Consider the following 27,439-nt stretch of genomic DNA (forward strand, 5'->3'; position numbering starts at 1 on the left):
TTTTGGTTGGTGGACTATTCTCAGTCCAGCAGCGACACTGAGGTGTTTAAAAACTCCAGCAGCACTGCTGTGTCTGATCCACTCAGACCAGCACAACACACACTAACACACCACCACCACATCAGTGTTACTGCAGTGCTGAGAATGATCCACCACCCAAATAGTACCTGCTCTGTGAGGGTCTATGGGGGTCCTGACCACTGAAGAACAGGGTAAAAGTGGGCTAACAAAGTATCAGAGAAACAGATGGACTACAGTCTGTAACTGTAGAACTACAAAGTGCACCTATATAGTAAGTGGAGCTGATAAAATGGACAATGATGTAATGTTAATAATGTTATGCCTGATCGGTGTGTGTATATATATGTATATACACAGTTTGTGGATTCTGACCATTTTTATGACTCAGAAAGTGAAAATGTGGATGATCTGTACAGGAATGAGTGCGGAACCACCGCGGCGGGGCGAGCTGTTTCCACCCGGAACTGTTATTGTGCTTGCTGGGCTGAAATGTTCCACTGTTCTGGTGTTTCTAGGATGATAATTTCGTCAGATTATCTGTTTTCGAGCTGCTTCTCGACGACTTGTTCTGCGTTAATCCCTGCCTAGGTGGGTCTGAGTGCGTGTCAGTGCTGTCGACGTTAATCTTGTGTAGGTGGTTTTGCACGAAGCTGAAGTCGCTTCTCCTTCGCCAGCTTCTTGTTGGAATTCTCCCGTTCCACCTTAAATGGCGCAGCGGTTACATTCTGGTTCCTGAGGCGCCACAATGTAAGTGCTGTATTATTTAAGGTGGAACGGAAAAATTCCAACAGAAAGCTGGCGAATAGGAAGCCGAATTCTACCATGTTAGTTGAACAGACCTGAGGCGTAAATATGCTTTTTGGTTTAAATACGGGCTGATTTGTTTCGCTGAATCCCACTAAATCAGCCTTTTATACCAGCTAAAAGGATCCTGCGCCAGTTACACCAGCTGCACAGGATTAAAGGGATTAAAGGGACAGTCCTGTGTTCCTCTCAGAAACACTGTGAGAGAAGTTTGCAGTGTTTTAAAACCATGTTGGTGTTTTTTTGTGAATATTACTCTTCTAAAATAAGCTCTTATTAGAATGCAGAAATTCCCTCCTGTATATTTCAATGGAACCCAGAATGAGGCAGTAGAAACTGTGGAACCTCATGCACTGTTATTACTGCTTTATGATAAAGAGCAGAAGGTATGTCATCTTATCTTCTCTCCTGACGTTTACGCTTGCGGTTTTATAAACATACATACATCTTCTAAACCGCTTATCCTTCTGGGTCGCGGTGGGGTGCTGGAGCCTATCCCAGCTGTCATTGGGCGGAAGGCAGGATTCACCCTGGACAGGTCGCCAGTCAGACAGACACACACATTCACACACTCACTCACACCTAGGGGCAATTTAGCATGTCCAGTCAGCCTGACTGCAGGTTTTTGGACTGTGGGAGGAAACCGGAGTACCCGGAGGAAACCCACGCAGACACGGGGAGAACAGGCTAACTCCACACAGAAATGACCCCTGGTCACCCAGCCGGGATTTGAACCCAGGCTATTTTTGTTGTGAGGTGACAGCGCTACCCACTGCGCCACCATGCCACCCTGGTTTTATAAACAATTACAAAAATAATATTCACAATTAATGGCATTAGTCTTAGTTTATGTAGTCAGTTGCGGCTAATTGCGTGTTTATTTGCTCAAATTTGACCCTAAAGAAAGATTTCTCCGTATATAAAGCAGTGTGTTGTGTTATAGCTACATGAGGGAACAACATAAGCTTCATCAGAATGTATTTATTATTTCAATAATTTAAATAGCATTATTTTCATCATGTGAACTCTTAGAACCAGTGAGAGCAGCAGTGTCTGCATGCTCCAACCAATAAGTGCATAGATTATATACACAATGAGGGTGTATATCATATATATATATATATATATATATATATATATATATATCATATATGCAGTCAGTGAGTGAATATATATCAAATGTAGTCAGTGAGTGTATGTATCATATACAACATACAGTAAATGGGTGTATATATATCATATATACAGTCAGTGAGTGTATATATCATGTCGTATATGCAGTGAATGAGTGTATATACCATATGTCTCATATATACAGTAAATGGGTGTATATATCATATCATATATGCAGTCAGTGAGTGTATATCATATATACAGTAAATGGGTGTATATATTATATATATCATATATACAGTCAGTGAATATCATATATATCTTTTACACAGTCAATGAGTGTGTATATATCATATGTATCATATATACAGTCAGTGGTTCAGCTCCTCTGTGATTGTAGCCTCTCGCTCGTTCATACAGCTCGTGGGTTCTTGTTACGGTGGAGGATCTCGAGGGGAACTGAAGCTCCACTAAGCTGCTGCTTTTGTTAGTTTGCTGCTTGTTGATTTACCCATTGTTCTCTGTGAGCGTCTGTCCAGCGTGGTCTGCTGAAGGTGCTAAAGGTTTAACTTTAAAAGACGTTTAAAGGTTGTATTTGAATGAGAGCTACAATCACGGATTCTATCAGAGCGACATACAGCACTGCAGCTGAGCTTCAGCCTGCACTACTACAGATGGGGCGATGAGGCAAACTAGGAACGTAGATAGTAAATACACATAACTGTTGTGTTATATAGTAACTGTACTGCACATTTTACAAATAATAAACATCTAAATGTTTGATTTTGTTTAATGTGCTCTATTCTGCAGATAGAATCTGATAAACATGAACGTCTTTCGTAACCGCGTGGCCGTGCTCGGCCTGGTGTTGCTCGCCACGGTGCTGCTGTACCTGCTGCTGCCAGCGATGAGGCAGGGCAGCATGGAGCCGTCTCTGGCGGTCCAGCGGATGGCGCTCATGGCCGCTTCCGTTCCACCCTCGACTCCCAACATCACCGTCCGGACGGGGCAGCTGCCCAGCGACCCGCCGCTGTTCTTCAGAGAGGCTCTGCCTGTGGACTCCGCCGGGAGGCAGATACTGCCCAGGTATTCAGATACAGTACGACTCTCCAAGAAACGATTGATTGCGTTTCTATTTTGCTCTCATTCAGAATTCTTGTTTTTTTTTCTCAGAATTCTTTTTTATTAAGTTTTAAAACAGAAGGATGAAAGAGTCCCAGAGTTAACCTTACATTTGCTGTAGACAGGCAAATGATGGGGAAGACTGGGCCTCTCCTACAAAGACATACATGTAGGGCATACATGGGGGATTCTGGGTCTGCAGATAAACAAAAAACTCTACATACATTTAAATAATTTTTTTTTAATTAAAATGTATAACATTCTCCAAATAAGATTGTAAAGGGGACCAATTCACCAAAACCCGTCTTAGAGAATGGAATGTCTGACTTTGACCAAAGATTCAAAGAAAGTGGTTTTTTTTTAGCCCAGTACATTGTAATATTTAAAAGACAGTTGACATTACTGACTAAAACACATTTACAGTGTTTAGAACCCACATGTCAATCACAAGGCCTGTGGGCCAAGTCAGGCCCGTCACACAGTCCTATTCAGCCTGTGAAATTATTTTAATTTTCTATTCTTACTAGCCGTTTCACCCTGAGATGCACTACAGTCCCCAGCATGCACTGCAACATGGTGCACATTCTGACCCCTTTCCACCCAACAACAATCTATGGGTCAGCGGTTACACAAAAAGAAAAGATGCCTGGTGTCTAGTTTAAACATACAGGCAGTTTAAAAAAAAGCTACGTAAAACAATTTATTTTTATTTCAATTTTTTTCTGAATAAGTTTTCAGTGCCTGTTTTGCTTTTGCAGTCTTGGCGTATTTTGAATGAACAATGGCCGTTCAGGTCAGGGCAAAACGTTAAGTAAAATGAAATAAAAACACAGCTGGTCGTCAGATTTGCTGAGATTTTTTTAATATGGCCCTTTCAGTGGTTGAGCTTGGCACCCCTAATTCAGAAGATATACATCTGGAGTATGTTAACGACATAATAATCTTAGAAATAGAAATACACTAAGTGCATAAATGTAACTAGAAACTGTTTACATAATAGTGGAATGTAGACAATGATAAAAACACACTAAGACTTCTCAATAATTTTATTTGGGCCACAAATGAGTTCATACTTATATTGAGTATTGTTCTATTCAGCAATTGATTATATTCCGTTTTAGCATTCATCGTTATGCTTTTTTATCAGGGGTCATATTACAGAAACATCCTAACTCTGAAATCTGATCAGTTTAGTCTCCATGACGACTTCAGTACAGACTGAATTTAGTTCAGTCGCTATTCCAGAATAACAGTTCCTAACTTCATGATCTCATCATGAACTCCAGATTAGAAAACAGCATCACACAAACATCCTAACTAGACTAAACCTCCTAAATCCTGTCCTAAGTTTAGGATAACCAGCCTCTGTCGCTCTGACCTAAAGACTTCCCTCAGCTGTTTTTGGCTAATAAGACCTGTTTACAGATGTCCACTCTGTGAGCTGCTAGATGTTTGTGCTGCTGACATTTTGTCAACTTAAATAAACTTTTACAGATATTGAGATATCAAAAATGAGTCAGAACACACGTCCCTAATATTCACAGTAGGAGTAATGAGTTGGTTCATTGCTGTTTTGGAGGAGTTTGGTTTGAGTAACAAACTGCAGGTTTGTTCCTCCGTCAGGCTGCAGGTGGTCCTCTTGCACGGTCAGGCCTTCACCTCTAAAACCTGGGAGGAACTGGGCACGCTCAGTTTGCTCGCGGCCAACGGATATCAGGCCCTCGCCCTGGACCTGCCCGGTAGGAGAACATCATAAGCATGAAGTTTATGATTCATATACATTACTTTAGTAGAGGAAGTGTTCTGATAAGCCTTGTAAAATGAAGAGGGAGCGATGGCAGCTGTCTCAGTCACAGTAGAGCATCTCCAACTTTATGTACTATAACGTACCACTTTCAGTGTTCTGTTTATACAGCAGTTTTCAGAAAGTAGTAAAAAAATAAAGCGAAAGGAAGCTCTGAACATTGTTTCTGAGCACAGGCAAATGAAACAGCAGAGGCAGAGCTAAGAACACAGGCAGATCTAACAGCAGAGGCAGAACTAAGAACACAGGCAAATAAACAGCAGAGGCAGAGCTAAGAACACAGGCAGATCTAACAGCAGAGGCAGAACTAAGAACACAGGCAAATAAACAGCAGAGGCAGAACTAAGAACACAGGCAAATAAACAGCTGAGGCAGAGCTAAGAACACAGGCGGATCTAACAGCACAGGCGGAACTAAGAACACAGGCGGATCTAACAGCACAGCGAACTAGACACAGGCGGATCTAACAGCACAGGCAGAACTAAGAACACAGGCGATCTACAGCAGGCAGAACTAAGCCAGGCGATCTAACAGCACAGGCAGAACTAAGAACACAGGCGGATCTAACAGCACAGGCAGAACTAAGAACAGGCGATCTAACAGCACAGGCGGATCTAACAGCACAGGCAGAACTAAGAACACAGGCGGATCTAACAGCACAGGCGGATCTAACAGCACAGGCAGAACTAAGAACACAGGCGGATCTAACAGCACAGGCAGAACTAAGAACACAGGCGGATCTAACAGCACAGGCGGATCTAACAGCACAGGCAGAACTAAGAACACAGGCGGATCTAACAGCAGCATCACAGTAACAGCACAGCAGAACTAAGAACACAGGCGGATCTAACAGCACAGGCGGATCTAACAGCACAGGCAGAACTAAGAACACAGGCGGATCTAACAGCACAGGCAGAACTAAGAACACAGGCGGATCTAACAGCACAGGCGGATCTAACAGCACAGGCAGAACTAAGAACACAGGCGGATCTAACAGCACAGGCAGAACTAAGAACACAGGCGGATCTAACAGCACAGGCAGAACTAAGAACACAGGCAGATCTAACAGCACAGGCGGATCTAACAGCACAGGCAGAACTAAGAACACAGGCGGATCTAACAGCACAGGCAGAACTAAGTACACAGGCAAATGTAACAGCACAGGCAGAACTAAGAACACAGGCGGATCTAACAGCACAGGCGGATCTAACAGCACAGGCAGAACTAAGAACACAGGCGGATCTAACAGCACAGGCAGAACTAAGAACACAGGCGGATCTAACAGCACAGGCGGATCTAACAGCACAGGCAGAACTAAGAACACAGGCAGAACTAAGAACACAGGCAGATCTAACAGCACAGGCAGAACTAAGAACACAGTTACACACACTTTTCAACCAATCAGAATGTAAATAATATTAGTTCTACTATTTGTATATGTACCCACTTTTTCTTTTTGTCCTTCTTTCTTTCTTGTGTTTGTGTGTACTGATTGATTGATTGATTGATTGATTTCTTTCTTTATTTCTATTTATTTGTTTTTATGTTCTTTCTTTTTTCTTTGTCCTTTTTGTTTCTGTTTTTTTCTGTTTCTTTTTTTGTATTTTGCTATATTCTTTTGTTTCTTTCTTTTTTTCTTTTTGCTTCTTTTTCCCCCCTTTGCTTTGTTTTTTTTTCCTTTTCTTTTTTTTTCTGCAGGTTTTGGAAAGTCTCCAGCCTCAGAGTCAGTGAAGTCTGATCAGAATCGTGTGGATTTGCTGAAGCGGTTTCTCGAGGCTTTAGGCGTTCGGTCTCCGGTGCTGTTGAGTCCGTCTATGAGTGGTCACTACGCCCTGCCCTTCCTGCAGAAACACAGCAGTCAGCTCCATGGCTTCATACCCATCGCTCCGGTCGCCACACGGACACTCACTCCGCAGCAGTACCAGGACATCCAGGTGACCCCTGCGTGTGTGTGTGTGTATCCCCAGAATACTGCATATTGATTAGATAGCATACACTGAACTTTTGACACTCCTGGTCAAACTACAGTTTTATTGATTTTCTAAGTGAAAATAAACTCGCAAGTTTTAATGCACAGTTTAGTTTAACAATTCGGGGAAAAAAACAAATATAACCGTAACTTTTGCATCGGCTACATTTTATAATTTTCCCCAGTATGTTAAATCAGAAAAAAACAATGATTGTGCATTAAAATGTGCAGAAGTGTTTCCTCAGTAGAGGATGTGTAACTTATTTTCCTACATGTCATTTGACTAGGGGTGCCCAAACATTTGCATATGACTGTATATACTTCCTCTTTATTATTTAGTAGTTATTATTGCAATTTTGCTGACATTACTTACCTTATATTATTGTTTTAGTGTGATAACATACTTAATTACATATTTAGTTACATTATAAATTGCATTTACGTTAGATTTACACTCCGTTCTGACAGGTTCAGCTCTGCACTTCAGACTTTTTCTGATTTTGCTTTCTGTGCCTTTTTCCATGTTGTCGTTTTCCTGTGTTCCTGTGGTGTAGTTCACACTATTTTGTTTGCACTTCATACTGTTCTTATGCTGCTCTGGATCTCTGAAAGCTATTATTGTATAACTGAAGATTAACTCAGTGATATAGTTTGCAGTGTTCTCCACAAACACTGATCAGGCATAACATTCTGACCACCTCCTTGTTTCTACGCTCATTGTCCATTTTATCAGCTCCACTTACTATATAGGTGCACTTTGTAGTTCTACAGTTACAGACTGTAGTCCATCTGTTTCTCTGATACTTTGTTAGCCCCCTTTTACCCTGTTCTTCAGTGGTCAGAACCCCCATGGACCCTCACAGAGCAGGTACTATTTGGGTGGTGGATCATTCTCAGCACTGCAGTAACACTGACGTGGTGGTGGTGTGTTAGTGTGTGTTGCGCTGGTCTGAGTGGATCAGACACAGCAGTGCTGCTGGAGTTTTTAAACACCTCAGTGTCACTGCTGGACTGAGAATAGTCCACCAACCAAAAATATCCAGCCGACAGCGTCCTGTGACCACTGATGAAGGACTAGAGGATGACCAACACAAACTGTGCAGCAGCAGATGAGCTATCGTCTCTGACTTTACATCTACAAGGTGGACTGACAAGGTAGGAGTGTCTAATAGAGTGGACAGTGAGTGGACACAGAGTTTAAAAACTCCAGCAGCACTGCTGCGTCTGATCCACTCGTACCAGCGCAACACACACTAACACACCACCACCACGTTAGTGTTACTGCAGTGCTAAGAATAAACCACCCAAATAGTACCTGCTCTGTGAGGGTCCATGGGGGTCCTGACCACTGAAGAACAGGGTAAAAGGGGGCTAACAAAGTATCAGAGAAACAGATGGACTACAGTCTGTAACTGTAGAACTACAAAGTGCACCTATATAGTAAGTGGAGCTGATAAAATGGACAATGAGTGTAGAAACAAGGTCATAATGTTATGCCTGATCGCTGTATTTACTGAATAATAAGCTGTTTGTTGTTGTTAATATTCTCTTCCAGACTCCTACGCTGATCGTGTTTGGTGAACTGGACACTAATTTGGGCGCTCAGTCTCTGAAGAACCTGCAGCAGCTTCCCCGCCACACTGTGGTCAAACTGGCCGGAGCGCGACACGCCTGCTACATGGACAAACCCCGCGAGTTCCACCAGGCCCTGCTGGACTTCCTCAACAAACTGGACTGACGAGGGGGCAGCAGCATGTGAGGACTGTGGAAGAGAGGATAGGAGGATGTGAGGGAGAGAAAACGGATAACGTTCACATTACAAAGCAGTCAGTGACTCATATCTGTAATTGCGCACGTCTGCTCCGAAAAAATGAACCTGCATCAGTTTTACTGTCACATAATTTACACGGTGTAAAATTTGAGTCGAATTCTTATGAGCAAAGCTCCCTTCAGTACAACAGATTATAAAAACATAGCAAAAATAAAGCTAATAAATAAGATTATAAGCTACTACCACTACCACTACCACTACTACTACTAATAATAATGATAATAATAATAATAACAGTAGTAATAGTGGGTAAAATAAGACAGTAGAAATACACATTGTGTAACATTTTAAAGTGATTTACAGTAATTCTACATTAATCACTGGATGAATTCTGAGTTACAAACTACCACTTCTAGCCTGTAATGTGAACGTAGCCTGAGGAGGCTCTTACAGAGTGAAGAGCGATCGGCCACATCGTGCTTTTTCATAGCTGAGTGTACTCGTGCGTACCTGCATGCTCCGCTCCATCCTAACCGTGACTCACAGTGCCATACGCTGTTGATAATGGCAGTCTGTGCAAAATAGTTACTGCAGACTCAATTATTACACATTGTTTTCCATATTTGGTGTCAAATGGTTTAGTGTTACAGTCCATTCAGACATTCAAACAGGACACAGGCCGAGTCGTGTTTGACTTCCAGTGATGCAGATACTCGTCCTGTGTTTTAATGCTGTTTAATGTGCTTTTGCTACTCACGCATGTTACATGAGTGGCCACTCGCGGGACACGGGGGGGAAGTAGAGAGGACAGAGGGGAGCAGAAATTTTCGACAATAGTGCACTCGCCCTCGGTTAGTCTGGATTCAGCTAGCTAACCAAACTTAGAATGATGTTTGAGCGTAATGAACATAAAATATGTGAATGACAGCTTTAGTTTCTGCCGTAGCTTCAGGTTTAGAATGAGATCAGTTGTGCATTGCACTTGTTTTTGTTGTTACTAGCTGTGTGGCCCTTAGCTAACTAGCTAGCTAGTGGACTTAATCAGCATCATCAGCAGACGTGCATAACAGAGTAGTTTGCTTCATAAAACCCAGTTTAAAGCAAATTGAATAATTTTGTTTTGAAATATTGAAAGCTGCACTTTGTAAGAATTTTGTTTTCTCAAAATTGTAACAGAGTGAGGAGAACATAAACAGGCTAAGATATGGAGCTGCAAGTCGCCCTGTAAAGCCTGAAATAATCATTTAAAATGTCTTTACGTATTAATGTCACACAAAGACTCAAAAAGAAGGTCCGGCTCGATGTTTCGGCCTCAAATGATCTCAAATCAACATCATACTGCTGAAGATGTGATGACAGTAGTAGATAATTCACTCACATCCTCAGAAGACGCTCCATCACCAAGTTTAGACTGAGTTCTCCTTGAATTCTCTTTCAGTCGTCAGATTCATCCAATCTGGTTGGGTCCAAAACACAACTTGTTCTTCTGCGCATTGCGTGCAATTACGCGTTTTTACCAGAGAGGTCTCCAAATCCCCGAATCTTACCAGGTGCAGCTTACAGTGTTTCTAAGTACTGTTTTATTGTGGATTATATGCAGCTTTTCAGGGGGTTTGAAAGTGACTTCTGGAGAACTTCTACTGCTAGTGTTGACATTTACGTTGGCTCGGTCCCTCACTACTCCAAGGGATCAACTAACAAGCATCAGTTGAGTTGATACAGTAATGGAACGGCCCTTAAGATGGTGTTTGGGGGTTCCCTGAATGGACAATGGTAAGGGCAAGAGGACAAGAGCGTGTTAAAACTGGTACTGAAATATTAGGCTGACGTTGTACACTTTCCAAGCTGAGTAATTTAAGTTAAACGTTTAAGCCATTCAGCCTTTGCTGTTTGGCCAGTTTGACAGGTATTTGTAAGAACATGCACAAACACATTAATAACAACATCAACCACAGTGATCTGACCGTTAGTGACTCAGTGAACGCTTGGCACTTTTTTAATGATTCATGATGATCTGCATATAAGAAAAGCTGTGAGGTTTCTTTACTCACGCTTTGATCAAACTGACGTCCAAACTGATTTCCTTGGTGATTTAGGTGGCAGTGCTGTGAGATCATTTGACAATACAAATATTCTGATTGTACTAGAATATATAGTATATATATATTCCAGTATATATAGTATAGTGCATATATTGGAATATATAGTATTGCGACTATACTAGAATATACATATTGCAATCCTACAATATAAGCTGTGTTCCAAAGCCCAGGCTCCAGCCGAGGTAGGACAGGTCCTCGGTTGGACTGTCCTATGAAGACTTCTTCTTAGTAGCCTATTGGTCACACAAGTGGAGCAGTCCTACGACGCTGCATAGTGATGTCACCAGAAAGACCCTCCTCTTGCAATTGCGGTGGGAAACTTGTGAGGGAACTGGTGAGAGAAAATGGAGCCCATTGCATTGAGTTTGTTGCTATGGTAGCTATATATAAACTACATATATATACAAATACTTCTGAGTAAAATACAAAATATGGACGAATTCTTTAATCAATCAATCATTTTCCACTTCATAAGGTAACAAAGACGAATTCAAGGACGTGAACAGCTTACATTTTAAACTAAGCTCTGCTCCAACGGCTTCGTTTTCCGCCATTTTCGTGGTGCTGTTTTTTTTCCCTCTGCGTTATTCGTGCTCAGAGAATTGTGGGTAACGAAGGCAGATGCATCTGTTGCGTCCTTGAAATCACTCCGAACGTTGGCTGCATTTCTAGGCTGTATACGAAGGGTCCTTTACTTTGTAATGGCCTACTATGACTTAACAGCAGAAATGCAGCCTCGGCTTTGGAACGCAGCTACAGTGAGAATGCATGGGTGAAACAATAATCTGGTGAGGGTTAATATGAGCCAAAATAATTTGCATTTCATCTCTGTCCAAAAACAAATCTTGTAGCTATACAGGAGAAGAAAAAACGTTCTTTAGTTTTAATATAAGTTAATGTAAAGAGATTTTATTGCAGGTGATTTTGGAGCATTTCTATTGGTCCAATCGTCATGAAACGTCCACGCAGTGTAAAAGACAGATGCTGTTTTTAATAGTATGTCCGAAAATCTAAATCTGAAAAAAGGGAGAAATGTTTTTTTTGTTAACAGTGACCATTTGTTGGACTGCATGAACTTTGGTTTAAACTGTGATTGGTAAATTAAACAGTAATAAACACTGTGATTGGTTAGAGCAGACGTGCTTGTGTCCAGCACACTTTGGTAGTTTTCCTACTCAAACACACTCACTACACCAGGCAGTTAACAGATGAGTGTAATCAGGTGTGTTTGAGTAGGTTAATCACCGAACTCCGGCCCTCCAGGACTGGAGTTGTGCATCGATGAGAGATGAGAGACTAATTTGCATATTGTTGCCTTCTGTTATATCTGTACTGCAAACTCCAGTATCACAATAACGATTAACAGACAGTACATCGTGCAGCCGGACAGGAGACAAATACCTGCTTTTATTTGTGATGTGATGAAAGTTGCAGGTTGATTACAGTGAATGTCTACAGTTGTTACAGTTGCTATTTTCCTCCACTCACATATTTTAGAGAACTGTCCTCCTCCGGAGTTTAGATCCAGCTCTAATCTAACACAGCTGATCCAGCTTATAAAGGATTTCATCCACATCCGAATATTAAAGGCAGGTGGACCGGCTTAGGGTTGGAACTAAACTCTGCAGGGTGAATCCCCTGAAGAAGGGTCGGGGTAGCCTACTCTGATCAGACTCCAGTCCTGGAGAGCTTCATGTTTTCTCAGATTTAAAGCAAAAGTGTGGACAAAAATCAAATTTTCACAATCCTACCCCAAATGTAGTCGATCAGCCAAGACGTGTTTGGTGTTTGGAGTTTGCTTCTTTAGTTTTAGTGCTGTAATGGAAGTAATCTGGAAAGTATAGCTGATTAGCGTGGTGCTAACTGCACGCCTAAACAGAGACAGTTCAGTTGCTAAAAAAATGAATGGGATAGCTGATAATGCACAGCATGGAGGCTGTATTACAGGAATTCCCACCCCAATCACCTTGTTGGTAAAGGCATAAGCAGTAAAAGCCCACTGTTATTGAGATATTTCCATACATCGTAAGATGTGCATTATTTGAAGCAAACGCTACAAACTGTTTATCCCATTTTTTGTCAGATTTTGCCAGTGATTTTGAATCTGTTTGTAAAACATTAATGTGGCTTTCAGTTTCAGTTATATGGTGCATTTTTACCAGCTGGCTTTCAGTTTGAGCCAAAAAACGTGAATGTGATACTATTGTACTAATTTCTGCTAGCGCCCCCTATGGGGATTCTAGTAGTATATTAGCGCTAAGCTAACAGTGGTCATTTTCTTTTGGCTGTTCTAGATTAAACACGCATATCTGAAGTTTGTAAAAGACAATCCATATTTCATTTGAGGCTTGTAACAGACATTATCATATATCTGATCTTGTGTGTATCAGTTTTGCAGTGACTCTTTGAGTAAAGAGTGACATAGAGCCGCCGCCACTGTTTAACATTCCTAACAACTAACTAAAACACTGCTTAGGCTACGACTTGTGTTCACAGTCCGTGATGTATCTAGAACTTCAGATGGTCTAGGGTGATGTTATTTCTCAAGAAATTGGCACCATTGTTAATCAAAATGTGATTGGTTGATTCCTCTGTTACTTCCTAACTATGTTGGTAGTTAATCTAAAATCTAAGGCTCTCAGTCCAGCTCCTGAGGTCCAACCAATGGGAGAGCAGATTGGCTGTATCTGCCTAGATACCACAGAGAAAACAATCCTGATTGGACAATTTTCTGTGTGGTGTTTCCAAGTATTGAATACTTCTGTTTGCAACCTAAACTTACCAGTGAAATAAGAGTATTACTACAGTACTGACAGAGTTTAAATAGAACAAGAATAATGATTATATTAAATAACTAACTAAAATTAGGGATTTGTATTTTTTAAAACACATAAAAATCTGTTTTTTAGGCTTTAAGATGGCCACTGCAGCTGTTTTTAGCCTCTATTATTTGCTAGCTACATTAGCATCACAGCTCGAGTGTGAAACGAAGGAAGCCACCAAACATGTCTTGTCTGACTGCATTTGGGGTGAGAGGGAAATTTTGTAAATAGCTTTTTTTGGCACTTTAAAACTTGATTTAACCTCTCAGCTCAGTACCAGCAGCTTTGTGAGCTGAATTGTCTGTTAAGGCAGGATAAACGCTGAACTCTGTGGGCTTTCAGGACCGGAGTTTGACATTCCTGCTTTCCAGACTGTTGACATTGTTAGCATGCTAGCCTCTAGCATTGGGCTAGGGTGCTGAGATTAGCACCTCTTTTGGCTCTTCAGCTCATTTCAGTGTCCATTAACTGAATTAAGTGTGTCAGGAAAGCTAAAGCAGTCCTGTCTGTGTGCTGAGTGTAACCAACCTAACATCACAACACTAAATATAACCTGCATGTTAGCGATTCCTGCTGTGGTATTAATAGCTGTGTGAGAGGAATATGAAGGTATTATTTCTCTCAGACAGGAGGAGGTTTTTATTTATAAAAGCTTGTATAGTCCAGCTTTTTTAGCCCTCAGTTAGACGAGCCTTTCAGTAACGGCCACACGCAGCTAGTCGCTAGTTGAGCTATTTATTTATTTATGTTTCTAGAGGTTTTATCCATTAAAATGTATGTACAGTGTATAGAGTGTGTGGACATTATGGTCTGTCTTTGGTCTGCAACTTGTAAATATTCATTAAAAATGAAAAATGAACTGCTGACTCAGCACTAAATCAGACGCTAACCTGCAGTGTATTTCAATTAGCAGGATTTCTGACTCAACCACCTAATTTAAAGCAAAGGTCATCCCTGCCCGATACGAGAAGGTGAAAGCGGTGTTAGTTTGGTCAGTCCTCACTTTTGGCTTAAGTTAGCCAGCATTATTGAGGAATACAGCAGAAAAAATACCTGAAACTGTTGGAAAAGAGAGCTTTACTGTTAGAAAAAGCGTGTGCTTTGGATCTAATTGCAAATAAAGTAATAAAAAAAATATGGTGGGAAGTGTATCCTTTGCTGCTTTACATATCCCATAATCCTCTGTGTCCACGCCAATGCGGTCGAAATAGCAGAAAACACCAACACTGACTTACACTATATGGACAAAAGTATTGGGACACCCACAGAAGCTTTTATGAATCCCATTCTAAATCCATAGGCATTAATATGGAGTTGGTCCCCCTTTGCAGCTCTAACAGCTTCCACTCTTCTGGGAAGCTTCTACAAGATGTTGGAGAGTGTCTGTGGGAATTTCTGCCAATTCATCCAGAAGAGCATTTGTGAGGTCAGACACTGATGTTGGGCGAGAGGGCCTGGCTCACAGTCTCTGTTCTAGTTCATCCCAAAGGTGTTGGATGGGGTGAGGTCAGGGCTCTGTGAGAGCCAGTCAAGTTCTTCCACACCAAACTCACCCAGTCAGGCGTTTATGGAGCTGCTTTGTGCACTGGGGCTCAGTCATGTTGGAACAGAATAGGTTCTTCCCCAAACTGTTCCCACAAAGTGTATAATTGTCCAAAATGTCTTGGTGCTGAAGCATTAAGATTTCCCTTCACTGGTACTAAAGGTTCTAGACCAACCCCTGAAAAACAGCCCCATATCATCATCCCTCCTCCACCAAACTTTACAGCTGGCACAGTGCAGTCAGGCAGGTAACGTTCTCCTGGCATTCGCCAAACTCAGACTCGTCCATCAGGCTGCCAAGTAGAGAAGCTGATTCATCACTCCACAGAATACGTTTCCACTGCTCCAGAGTCCAGTGGCGGCACTTTACTCCACTCCGTCTGACGCTCAACACTGTGCTTGGTGATGTTAGACTTGCATGCAGCTGCTCGACCATAGAAACCCTGCCATGAAGCTCAAGGCGCAGTTTCAGTGCTGAAGTTGATGCCAGAGGAGGTTTGAACTCTGTAGTTATTGATCAGCAGAACGTTGATGACTTTTCTGCTCTATGCTCCTCAGAACTCGGCCCCCGCTCTGTAACTTTACGTGGTCTGACACTTCATGGCTGAGCTGCTGTGGTTCCTAAACATGTCCACTTTTCAATAATACCACTCACAGTTGATCGTGGAAAATCTAGGAGGGCAGAAATTTCACAAACTGACTTGTTGCAACGGTGGCCTCCTATTACAGCACCACACTGGAATTCAGTGAGCGCTTTAGTACCACTCATGCTTTCACTGATGTGTGTAAAGGCAGACTGCATGGCTATGTGCTTGATTTTATACACCTGTGGCAATGAGACTGAACGAAACACCTGAATAAAATGATTAAGAGGTGTGTCTCAATACTTTTGTCCATATAGTGTATGAAACCAAGCTTTTCTTCCTTCCCTTAGGGTTTCTGAAGAATCCTTTATCTTCTGTTTGAACCCTTTCCATCTTTGTTTCCATTTTAATCCCTTAAGACAAACACAGCTTGTTTCATGTTTAACATGCATTTAAATAATGAATTCTCAGCTTTTTCACAGTTTCTGTTTCTCATTTTTCACTCTTTACAATAAAATGGGAAATAACTGTACAAAAATATAAAAGGTTCGATTAATAAAACTACTTTCATCAACGCCTGCAAAAGTCACCACCAGGGGGAGATACGAGGCTGTGAACAGAGAAGGAGGCAGGAAAAACTTAATAAATCTTAGCATAAATAAAGTACAGCTGACAGTATAAACACAAATAAATAAATATACGGTGAAAAGTAAACAGAACACTGATACAGAGAAATATCAATTAAAAAATGGAGATAAAGACTATAAAATACTTTAAACCAGATTATTTTCCTAAAATGCCTTGTCTCTCTCTCCCTCTCTCTCTGTTCAGTGGTCAGGAAATGTCAGTGTCCTGTTGTAAGATTAAGCACTAGTTTTAAATGGTTTTAAATACGGGTTTAGACCTGCCTATTAATCATCCTCCACTAGAGTTAAGTCATTTCCACTTAAATTACTGCTCTCTTTTCTTTTGTATTGGCCTTAGTTTTTTCACTGTGCTAAAATTAAGAATGCAAAAAACTGAATTAATAATGATTTGCTATATTCAGTGTATTTCACTCATTACTGTGCTGTATCGAGTCTGATCTCGACTCGTTTGATCTAAAACGCAGCACTTTCTACCTATTTCAGACCTTTGAACTCTTATCAGAGCTGCTTATTTCTACACTGGGACTTATTTTAAGATTTCTCGTCCAGTGAAATGATCTTGCTAAACAGACAGAAGTTATTTTCTTTATATTCAGTCTTTATTTCTTGTATTTAACTAATCTTTTTTTTGCGGTGCACTTGCAGAGTTTAAGTACAGCAAGTGTGATGATTATATTAAAGAAAAGTAAGCATAAAATTACAGATATGCATTTTTTATTTCACAGAAATCATTCAGCCTTCCTCGCTTAATATTAGTATCACACAAATGCGCAAACAATAGGAACACTTGACACATTCTTATTAACATCTACTTGGATTTAAGCAAGTATTACCTGAGATCAACCACAAAAAAATGTTGTTTTTCTTTAATTTTTTTTTTTTGTTTGAGTATTTTTAAATCATCTTAATTAGTAAATTATAGTCAAATAATTATCAAGATACTGATTGGATTTATGGTCAGACTGGTTTCAGCAACATTAGGCTGTTTACTCCTATATACAGAAGTCAGTTGTTAAATTCTGGGTCATGATTCTTGCCATATTCATCAACCCAGTCATTTTTGCCACACCCTTTGAACTTGACCGTGTCGTCGGTCACGATGATTGACCTGTATATGGGAACAGGATAGTTAACGCACAACTCTTTTGGAGTAGAATCAGGATTCGAGATAATAGTGATGAACAGATGTCCATTTCCTTTAATGCTGCTGCGGTCATTCGGGGGCAATCTCAGGGAGCAAATTCGGTCGTCTCTTACGAAGGTCTTGTGTGTGAATTTATACATCTTTCCCATGACCCCTTCAGCTTTAGAAGCGCCAGCCTCTGCCATGGCGTCCTTCTGAACGTCCCGCAGCTCCAGCTTCCCCACAGGGCAGATGATCTCTATTTCAGAGCTTGAAGCATTGTACACATGGGTGGTGGAAGAAGCTCCCATTTTGCTTGCTGAACCCAGTCAGGACCTGCAGAGGAAGAGTATTATGTTCGATCAATGTGGAAAGTAATGAGTTACACTTACTCTCATTACAGAGTACACTTGTCCCTGTAACTTTTTTGAGTAGTACTTTTACTTGAGTTTATAGTACAGTACTTTTACCTGGTTACTTTCATTTTTATAAACCAGTTAGAAAAAAGCCCAGCTCCCAAAAAGACGGCTTTAGTGGAGGAGAATGTTAGCAGCACAAACAATGAACATACTTTATATAAACGGTCATCTTTATTAAGAAAATGGCATCATTATTGAGAAGGGTCTGACCAGAGCAGAGGAGTCTGGCCACTTCCTATTTTCCCCATTATATCAAAAACAGGACTGCAAAACAGCAGAGGGCGTCCGCGAGCGAGTCCTCAATGAATGGGGGTGAATGGAGCTAAACGGCTAAAAATGAAGTTAAAATAGTTTCTAATCTCTCGCCCAGAACTTTCCTTTAATTTTAGAAAGTAGAAGGTTGGATTTCACTAAAAAACAAAGAAAACTCACCTGTATGTTTCCTTTTTCTACAGCCAACGGGTTTTGGGCAGCAGGACTCTAACATTACTGCTACTGAGTGCTGATTGGTTGGCGAGTGGAGCAGCTCATTGGCTGTTCGCGCTCACTGACGTCATGAATGTACATGAGGCACCGTTTTAAACTCCTATAACTCGAGTTTGAAAGCGCATAAAATTATAACAGCAGTGTTAAAATATTTTATGCTGTTTTGTGTTCAGGACATGAATGTATTCTTTTACATTAAAAATGTTTCAGCATTTATAAACTATGATTTTGCTTAAATGCTCCATATTAACCCATTTATTTTGGACTTGGGAGCGCCCTCTAGTGTTTGAGAAACCTGAAAGACATTGCAGAGTGTAATTCTCCTCTCTACAAGTTCTCTGACTCAGCCTCCGCTCTGAGGAACCAGCTGTTGGCTGAATAGCTCAATAGTTCCACCTAAACAGGTACTGTGTCCTACTACTTTCTTTTTACTTTTACTTTAAAACAATGTGGCAGCTATTTATTAAACATATTGAACATGTTGTACTGTCAGTGTTAGTTAGCTCCTTTTGGAGGTAAATGGCTGTGTGAGGCTGTGTCTGTGTTTACATGCAAAGATTTTCTCCAGTCCGATTGAACACATTCTGATTACAGATTCAGACTGAGGTGTTTATTCTCACTCTACTCAACACTCTGATGGAAATCTTCGTTTTCATGCTCACTACAAGTAATCAGATCCAACATGAAGCGCATGCATAGAGAACCGCTTAGTGTAGACGTTACCATCCAGCATCACGTGAGTCCAGTCAGAGTGAGATGAGCAGCAGTGAGCAGTGCTTGTGTTTTTAATTACTTTAAAATGAAGTCAGACTCAGGAAAACGTCCTTCACATGTCCTTATTAAAGAAGGCCGAGAGGAAGACGTCGTGTTCTGAGACACATAAGCTGGACGTCCGTCCCACCGCCGCCTTTTAAAGATCAGAGCATAAACTTCGTCTCCTCTGCAGACCAGTTTCTGCTCCGCCATGTTGAACGATATAAACTTTCACTATGACGTGACGAACATGATCAGAATGTACTTAAGCTTTCCGATAGGGAATGTAATCAGATACAGGCGTTTACACAGATATTATTCTTCTATTTAACGGATTATTTACAGGATTACCCACCTTGTTCAGTCGGATAGAAACTGTATTCCGAATGGTCTCAATCGGACTAGCTTATTCCGATTGAGGTGTTTACATGGATGTATTCTATTCTGATTGAGCTATTAGTCAGATTAATAACGGATTATCAGGCTGCGTGTAAACGTGGCTATTGAACCTGCAATTGTCTCCAAACCGTTGTTGTGTGTCCCTGCATGACACACATGGACTGGAAGAACACTCATGTTGGAAGACCAGGTCTGTCCCTGTGAGAGTAATTCACCTACCTTCAAACTGTGTGACGACTGCTGTGTTAACTGTTGCTGGTTGTACAGCAACTTGGACAAAAGGGTCTCGTACATTCAGCCAGGCAGCTAATGAAACGGAAAAGAAGAGAAAGATCACTGGTTGTCAGTGTTAAGTTATGGCTATCGACTAAATCTATCAAGTGAAAGGAAGAACTGGAAGGTATTGGCTGGTGGGCGACTTATAACACACTCTGAAACAGAAGCCACGGGCCAGTTAAAAGCTGTCCGTAGGCCACATTTGGCCCTGGGGCCGGACTTTGGACACCCCTGCAATAAAGCAATATTGGTGTCTGTCAGTGGCTATTTGATATTAGAACTTTAACAAAAAGGACATTACGACTTGATGTATTTTAAATAGTAAGGGAGTTACAGACAATGTACCAACACTTTGTGCTGGTAAGGTGGCCAGTTTTTGGGTTATCTACTATGAATTTCCATACAAATGATCACAGGAACAATTTTGTACATATGACCAGCGCAATGTAAACCCATTTGGCTCACATTCTGTTTGAAAGTCTCAATTTGATCTAAAAGGATTTTTTTGGCCATAAAATCCTTTTAGATCAAATTGAGACTCATTAGGACAAAATAATGGCCCTTTTTCTTAAATAAATAAGTTGTCAGAAAGTATGTGTTTATTTTGGCATAAGTAACTATCACAAATTTGAGAAAATGTCATTATTTTGACTCGCTACTTCAAAACACATGTTCATTTTCAGCTGGAGGGACGAGCTGAAATTAAGTTTGGTGCCGAAAGCATTTGGAAGCCGTGTGATGTGTAACCCCTGTGTAACTTCACTGACAGCACTAAGGCCGTTTGGGAACTGTCAGATGTTTAACTTGTGGGTGACTGTAGCCTCTTATCTTAACATGCAGTGCATCAGTGGACGTGACATTTCTGCAACATAAGCCAAAACGCACACAAATAACAACGACAGAAGTAGGTTTAGTAGATCAGAGCGTAGCTGAGTTTCTGTTTATCCTTTACATCCGAACACTGTCAAATCACTATTTAGGCAAAACCTGCTCTAAAGACAAATAATTTAGGAAATAGCAGCTTAAAACATCATTTTACCAAAACCATTTATGGTTTTAGGGTTTTTTTTTTTGTCTTTAATGACAAGAATGACATGATATTTGTTTTTCAAAGAAAACAAACAAGTTTGAAAAAAATTGTTTTTCTCTCGATCTTTTATCAGGTGTTAAACAGCGCACAGTCAGTATTTACCATCAGTCTTAATGAATTAGGGTAGATGCTATATTATAGTAATAATATAAGACAATGCACCAATATAACACTTATACAGATGTACCAACACATGCATTACAGGAAACCACACTGCTGTTCAGCTCACTGCAGTTTGGTTTCCTGTACTGCAGATGCTGGTACTTTCTATATAACAAAGGCATAAAGAGATAAAGATACACTTCATTGTGCAAAGTTGTGCATCTCAGTTATGCGACTAGGTGCCTACTGAAGCTTAGGGTTTACTTTTTTTATCCCAAAAAGAGTGATTTGATGTGAAATGGTTCATTAAAGAGAACTTAGTGACAGCAATATTATTTAGTTTCACCACCAGTGAACCTACATGTGTCCTCTGAGTTTTATATGGAACATTAATGATGATAAAATCTGAAATAGTTCTATTTGGGGACTATTTTGCTTCACAACACCCAGCATATTAAGTATCCCTCCACCATGAATGGATTTTAAAGCCAAAATCTTCTCCAAACTATCATAAAACAAGTCATCAGGCAGTGAATTCATAACCATTTCATGTAGTAACTTTCTGTGAGGGAGCTTTTAGAGGTGGACGTCTGGTTCCTATCACCACCACTGTGAACAATTCTGACTCTAGAACGGAGCATTTCACACCAAACCACTCTGAACGACTCCGTTTACATCTTAACCATTTCATTATGCAGAAAAAATAATAATAAAAATAAGTCCCTTTTAAATAAAAAGTACTCCTGTGTTTCTCATAAGCTTTCATCAAAACAGAGTCTTATTTAGCAGCTCTCGACAGTCGTGCAGAGCGGAGCATGACTTACCTACAGTGCCAACCTTTATGCCAGTCAAAAAGGAATTGCCTACTTTCAACTGAATGTAGTCAAATACACCAACTTTGACTCCTCCCCCTTTCAGAGTTGGGCCTTACACTGTAAAAAGGGCTCGTCAGTTCAACCTAAAAACACTATGTAGTAAAAAGCAATTGAACTAGTTTTATTCAACTCAAAGAATCATTCATTCAAAATATTTATTTAGGTTGAATAAAAGTCAGTTTAGCACATGAAGTATTTTTTAGGTTCATGTGCATTTTCTATATCTTTAGGTTTAGATTATAAATTACAAGCATTTTATTACACATTATAAATAAAATTACACATTACACAGCATAAATTACAAGAATATAATTAAAACCTCAACAATGACAAACTAAATATCACATGTCTCTAATGGTCTATGAGCTAATATTGTGCCCACGAGAAGCAGAAAGGTTGCAGTACTGCTGGAAGGATTCTTACTTAGTCATGGAAGTGCACTATATGGCCAGAAGTATGTGGACACCACTCTTAATTATTGAGTTCAGCCATACCCATTGCCAACAGGTGTATAAAATCAAGCACACAGCCATGAAATCTCCATGGACAAACACTGGCAGTAGAATGGATCGTACTGATTTGGGCAATGTCTGCTCTGCTTTATCTGCCCCGGTCAACTGTAAGTGCTGTTATTGTACAGTAGAAGCATTTAGGAGCAGCAACAGTGAGGCTGCCGAGTGCTGAAGTATGTAACGCATACAAATGGCGTATCCTCTGTTGCGTCACTCACTACACCATTCCAAAATGCCTCTGGAAACAACATCAAGACAAAAACTGAGCATTGTGAGCTTCAGAAAATGGGTTTCCATGGCGGAGCAGCCAAGATCACTATGCACAATGCCAAGCGTCGGCTGGAGTGGTGTAAAGCTCGACACCACTGGACTCTGGAGCAGTGATAACAGTCTCTGGAGTGATGAATCACTGGAGTCTGATGGATGAATCTGGTTTTTGGAGACTATAGCTGCGTCTCAAAGCTAAGGATGCAGTTAAGGTAGGCGAGACCTTCCTAGCAATGGTACAGGGGCGTAGCCAAGGGCTGGTGAGGGTTAAAGAAAGTAAGGCCCTCAGTTATGGTCAATAAAGCAGCCACCACAGAAAAGTTCTGCTACTTTGTGTTTTACAGTGAAGACCTGCCGTCAGGGCCGTTAGTAATCAGCTATGCTCTGATGCTGCACTCAATAATCAGCATATCTCATAAGCGAGTGAACGCTGCTCCAAATGTTAACGTTATTCTTGTTCATTTTGCTGTAGAACGCAGCTAAAACTGGCTCGCTACATTAGGACAACAGTTAAAATAACCTAAATAAATCTCTACATCAGTGTAGAAATAGTAACAAAACGTACAATATTTCTCACATAACATAATGAAAAACGAGAAAATCACTCCGTTTTTCAGAGAGTAACTGTATTTAAGAATGTGGTTAATGGGACATTTCAGCAGGGCTTCATTATATGAGGAATGCAGTGATAAGAATGGGTAGTTATTAAAGATGAGTAACTAATAACATTGACTACATTATAGTTAACCTCTCAGCTCAGCACCAGCAGCTTTGTGAGCTGAATTGTCTGTTAAGGCAGGATAAACGCTGAACTCTGTGGGCTTTCAGGACCGGAGTTTGACATTCCTGCTTTCCAGACTGTTGACATTGTTAGCATGCTAGCCTCTAGCATTGGGCTAGGGTGCTGAGATTAGCACCTCTTTTGGCTCTTCAGCTCATTTCAGTGTCCATTAACTGAATTAAGTGTGTCAGGAAAGCTAAAGCAGTCCTGTCTGTGTGCTGAGTGTAACCAACCTAACATCACAACACTAAATATAACCTGCATGTTAGCGATTCCTGCTGTGGTATTAATAGCTGTGTGAGAGGAATATGAAGGTATTATTTCTCTCAGACAGGAGGAGGTTTTTATTTATAAAAGCTTGTATAGTCCAGCTTTTTTAGCCCTCAGTTAGACGAGCCTTTCAGTAACGGCCACGCGAAGCTAGTCGCTAGTTGAGCTATTTATTTATTGATGTTTCTAGAGGTTTTATCCATTAAAATGTATGTACAGTGTATAGAGTGTGTGGACATTATGGTCTGTCTTTGGTCTGTAGCTTGTAAATATTCATTAAAAATGAAAAATGAACTGCTGACTCAGCACTAAATCAGACGCTAACCTGCAGTGTATTTCAATTAGCAGGATTTCTGACTCAACCACCTAATTTAAAGCAAAGGTCATCCCTGCCCGATACGAGAAGGTGAAAGGGACGTTCAGTTTGGTCAGTCCTCACTTATGTTAGCCAGCATAGACCACTGTAGTCGTGTCGTCATTTTGTAGTCGGCTCCATGCTTTTATGCCCATATTAGGAACTCCGGGTCTGAGCTCCGTTTCTCTATGGCCAGAATGAATAGGGTTTCCGAAAAATCGCCTCTAGCGCCCCCTGTGTTCAATAAAAATGTTCAGAACCCAATACGTTTTGTCCTGTGAACATTCTTCTCCCGAACACCACTGGATCCTCTGAATTACGAGTTGAAATATGAATATTGCTACGTGAGCTAAAGCTACTGTGCTCTGAATTCAGGTCATTAGACTGGCAGCCTCCTTAAGCAGGCTTTGTCAGTGTATATTTCCATATACAGACTGAGGGCGATGAAAAGAAGTCAGAACAAACTCTGCAGATTTCCCTGCAGTTCTCTGTTCTTCATCTGATTCTCACTGAAACAGGATAGATCTTTCCTTTTAGCTCGATTTGAAAAAGATCTACAAACGTACTGCAGTCTGGCTGATCCAATACAGACTCGGCTTAATATCACTGCTCACCCTGATAAACTGATTTAGGCTCAGAATATCCTAATTATTATTTTAGTACTGGTAACATTTTTCTGGGGATATTTTCTCTGGACATTCGCCAGCTTTTTGTTCGACTTTTCCTGTTCCGCCTTAAGTGGTGCAGCAGTCACATTTGAACTGCTGCGCCATTTAAGGTGGAACGGGGAAATTCGAACAAGCAGCTGGAGAAAAAGATGCAGACTCAGCTTCATGGAGGGTTGAAAGGCCTGATATGAAGAGGTTTCTCTATTTCTGCTTAACAGCTGAGTAACATTAACTTATTTTTGCTGTTTCACCGAACTAACAGGTCAGTATTTTGTCTCGTTTGCTAATGTTTGTGATAGCTAGTCACAGCTGCTGCATCATTCAAGGTGGAACGGGAACATTCAAACAAGAAGCTGCGAAAAAGAAGCTAAATTCAGCCTCGTAGTTTAACACGGGTAGTATTTTTAATAAGGAGTTTTAGTCTATCGAAATATCCCACCCAGAGGTTTTATTTACCAGTATACCTGTAAATATGCGCGACAGTAGGACATTTCGATAAGGTAGCACAGCTCAGAGCTCCGGCACAGCCCGCCTTAGTTTAGTGTAGCTTAGTGACATCAAATTGATGCGCAGTAGCTTTAGCTCACATGTAGCAATATTAGTATTATAGCTCTTTAACGACCTTGTAATTCAGAGGATCCAGTGTTATTCGAGAGAAGAATGTTCACAGGACAAAACGTATCGGGTTCTGAACATTTCTGTTTAACACAGGGGGCGCTAGAGGCGATTTTTCAAAAACCCTATTCATTCTGGCCATAGAGAAATGGAGCTCAGACCTGGAGTTCCAAATATGGGCATAACAAAGACTACAGAATGACGCACGACTACAGTGGTCTATTATTGAGGAATCCTGCAGAAAAAAACACCTGAAATGAATTTAATAAAGAAATAAAATGCCTTTATTCTGTCTTGTTTTGTGTATTAGTTAATGGTAGAAAAAACATACAGACTCATCTGTACAGTGGTGGTGATAGGAACCAGGGGTCACCATGACTACAACACAAATATAGATATTTTATTTGCTATCCAAAACCACCAGTTAACTTTGAGATGCTCATTATTATTTTGAGAAACTTTCTTGAGACACGTTTTTATTTTGAGTTGCTTTATGCTTTTGAAATGAAAATATAAATAAATGTAAACATATATTTAAATATAAATAATGAGAAAGTTTCTCAAAATAATGACTTAACATCTCAAAGTAATGAATTAACATCTCAAAATAATGAGTTAGCGTCTCAAAATAATGAGATAATAACTTAAAATAATGAGATAGTAAGGCAAAATAATGACTTAGCATCTCAAAGTAAAGAATTAGCATCTCAAAATAATAAATTAGCATCTCAAAATATTGAGATAATATCTCAAAATAATGAGATAGTATTTCAAAATAATGATTTAGCACCTCAAAATAATGAGACCATATCTCAAAATAATAAGATAGTATTTCAAAATAATGATGTAGCACCTCAAAATAAGATAGTATTTCAACATAATGACTTAACATCTCAAATAATGAATTAGCATCTCAAAATAAGATAGTATTTCAAAATAATGAATTAGCATCTTGAAATAATCAGATCTCAAAATAATAAGATAGTATTCCAAAATAATGACTTAGCACCTCAAAATAATGAATTAGTATCTCAAAATAATGAAATAATATCTCAAAAAAATATTATAGTATTTCAAAATAATGACCTAGCACCTCAAAATAATAAATTAGCATCTCAAAACAAGATAGTATTTCAAAATAATGAATTAGCATCTTGAAATAATGAGATAATATCTCAAAATAATACATATCTCAAAATAATAAGATAGTATTTCAAAATAATGATGTAGCACCTCAAAATAAGATAGTATTTCAACATAATGACTTAACATCTCAAAATAATGAATTAGCATCTCAAAATAAGATAGTATTTCAAAATAATGAATTAGCATCTTGAAATAATCAGATCTCAAAATAATAAGATAGTATTCCAAATAATGACTTAGCACCTCAAAATAATGAATTAGTATCTCAAAATAATGAAATAATATCTCAAAAAAATATTATAGTATTTCAAAATAATGACCTAGCACCTCAAAATAATAAATTAGCATCTCAAAACAAGATAGTATTTCAAAATAATGAATTAGCATCTTGAAATAATGAGATAATATCTCAAAATAATAAGATAGTATTCCAAAATAATGACTTAGCACCTCAAAATAATGAGATAATATCTCAAAATAATAAGATAGTATTCCAAAATAATGACTTAGCACCTCAAAATAATAAATTAGCATCTCAAAATAATAAATAATATCTCAAAATAATAAGATAGTATTTCAAAATAATGAATTAGTATCTCAAAATAATGAAATAATATCTCAAAATAATAAGATTAGTATTTCAAAATAATGACTTAACATCTCAAAATAACGAATTAGCATCTCAAAATAAGATAGTATTTCAAAATAATGAATTAGCATCTTGAAATAATAAATTAGCATCTTGAAATAATAAATTAGCATCTTGAAATAAAGATAGTATTCCAAAATAATGACTTAGCACCTCAAAATAATAAATTAGCATCTCAAAATAATGAAATGATATCTCAAAATACTGAAATAGCATCTCAAAATAATGACGTAGTACTGCAAAAAAAAAATGACAAAGCAATTCGATTAAGAATGAAAAAAGAATTAGGCGCTGGATATTTGTTTTTATTATTTCAAACGGCGGGAATGGGTTTACATATACAATCCCTACG

At 39.6% G+C, this 27,439-nt stretch overlaps 1 protein-coding gene and 1 long non-coding RNA gene across 2 annotated transcripts; one reads left to right on the forward strand and one right to left on the reverse strand.

Annotated features, from left to right (window-relative positions):
- The first annotated feature begins 483 nt into the window (after window positions 1–483).
- Window positions 484–14,387, forward strand: abhd14a (abhydrolase domain containing 14A). The gene is made up of 5 exons (XM_036559357.1): window positions 484–609; window positions 2,749–3,024; window positions 4,684–4,799; window positions 6,563–6,798; window positions 8,389–14,387. Exons 2-5 carry the CDS (start codon window positions 2,765–2,767, stop codon window positions 8,569–8,571), a joined length of 795 nt encoding a protein of 264 aa, XP_036415250.1. The 5' UTR covers window positions 484–609; window positions 2,749–2,764; the 3' UTR covers window positions 8,572–14,387.
- Window positions 14,388–17,195: 2,808 nt separating this feature from the next.
- LOC118799681 lies at window positions 17,196–21,823 on the reverse strand. The gene is made up of 3 exons (XR_005006130.1): window positions 21,774–21,823; window positions 19,701–19,787; window positions 17,196–17,760 (listed from the first exon to the last, which is right to left on the reverse strand). It is a non-coding gene; the product is annotated as an uncharacterized LOC118799681 (long non-coding RNA).
- Between the last annotated feature and the right edge of the window lie 5,616 nt (window positions 21,824–27,439).

Source organism: Colossoma macropomum, unplaced genomic scaffold (assembly GCF_904425465.1).
Source record: "Colossoma macropomum unplaced genomic scaffold, Colossoma_macropomum, whole genome shotgun sequence".
In the NCBI taxonomy this organism is placed as follows: Eukaryota; Metazoa; Chordata; class Actinopteri; order Characiformes; family Serrasalmidae; genus Colossoma; species Colossoma macropomum.

Coding starts and splice junctions, on each gene's coding strand:
- abhd14a (XM_036559357.1), top strand. CDS start 2,765: ATGAACGTCTTTCGTAACCGCGTGGCCGTGCTCGGCCTGGTGTTGCTC. Junction 3,025..4,683: donor GGGAGGCAGATACTGCCCAG/GTATTCAGATAC, acceptor TTCCTCCGTCAG/GCTGCAGGTGGTCCTCTTGC. Junction 6,799..8,388: donor AGCAGTACCAGGACATCCAG/GTGACCCCTGCG, acceptor ATTCTCTTCCAG/ACTCCTACGCTGATCGTGTT.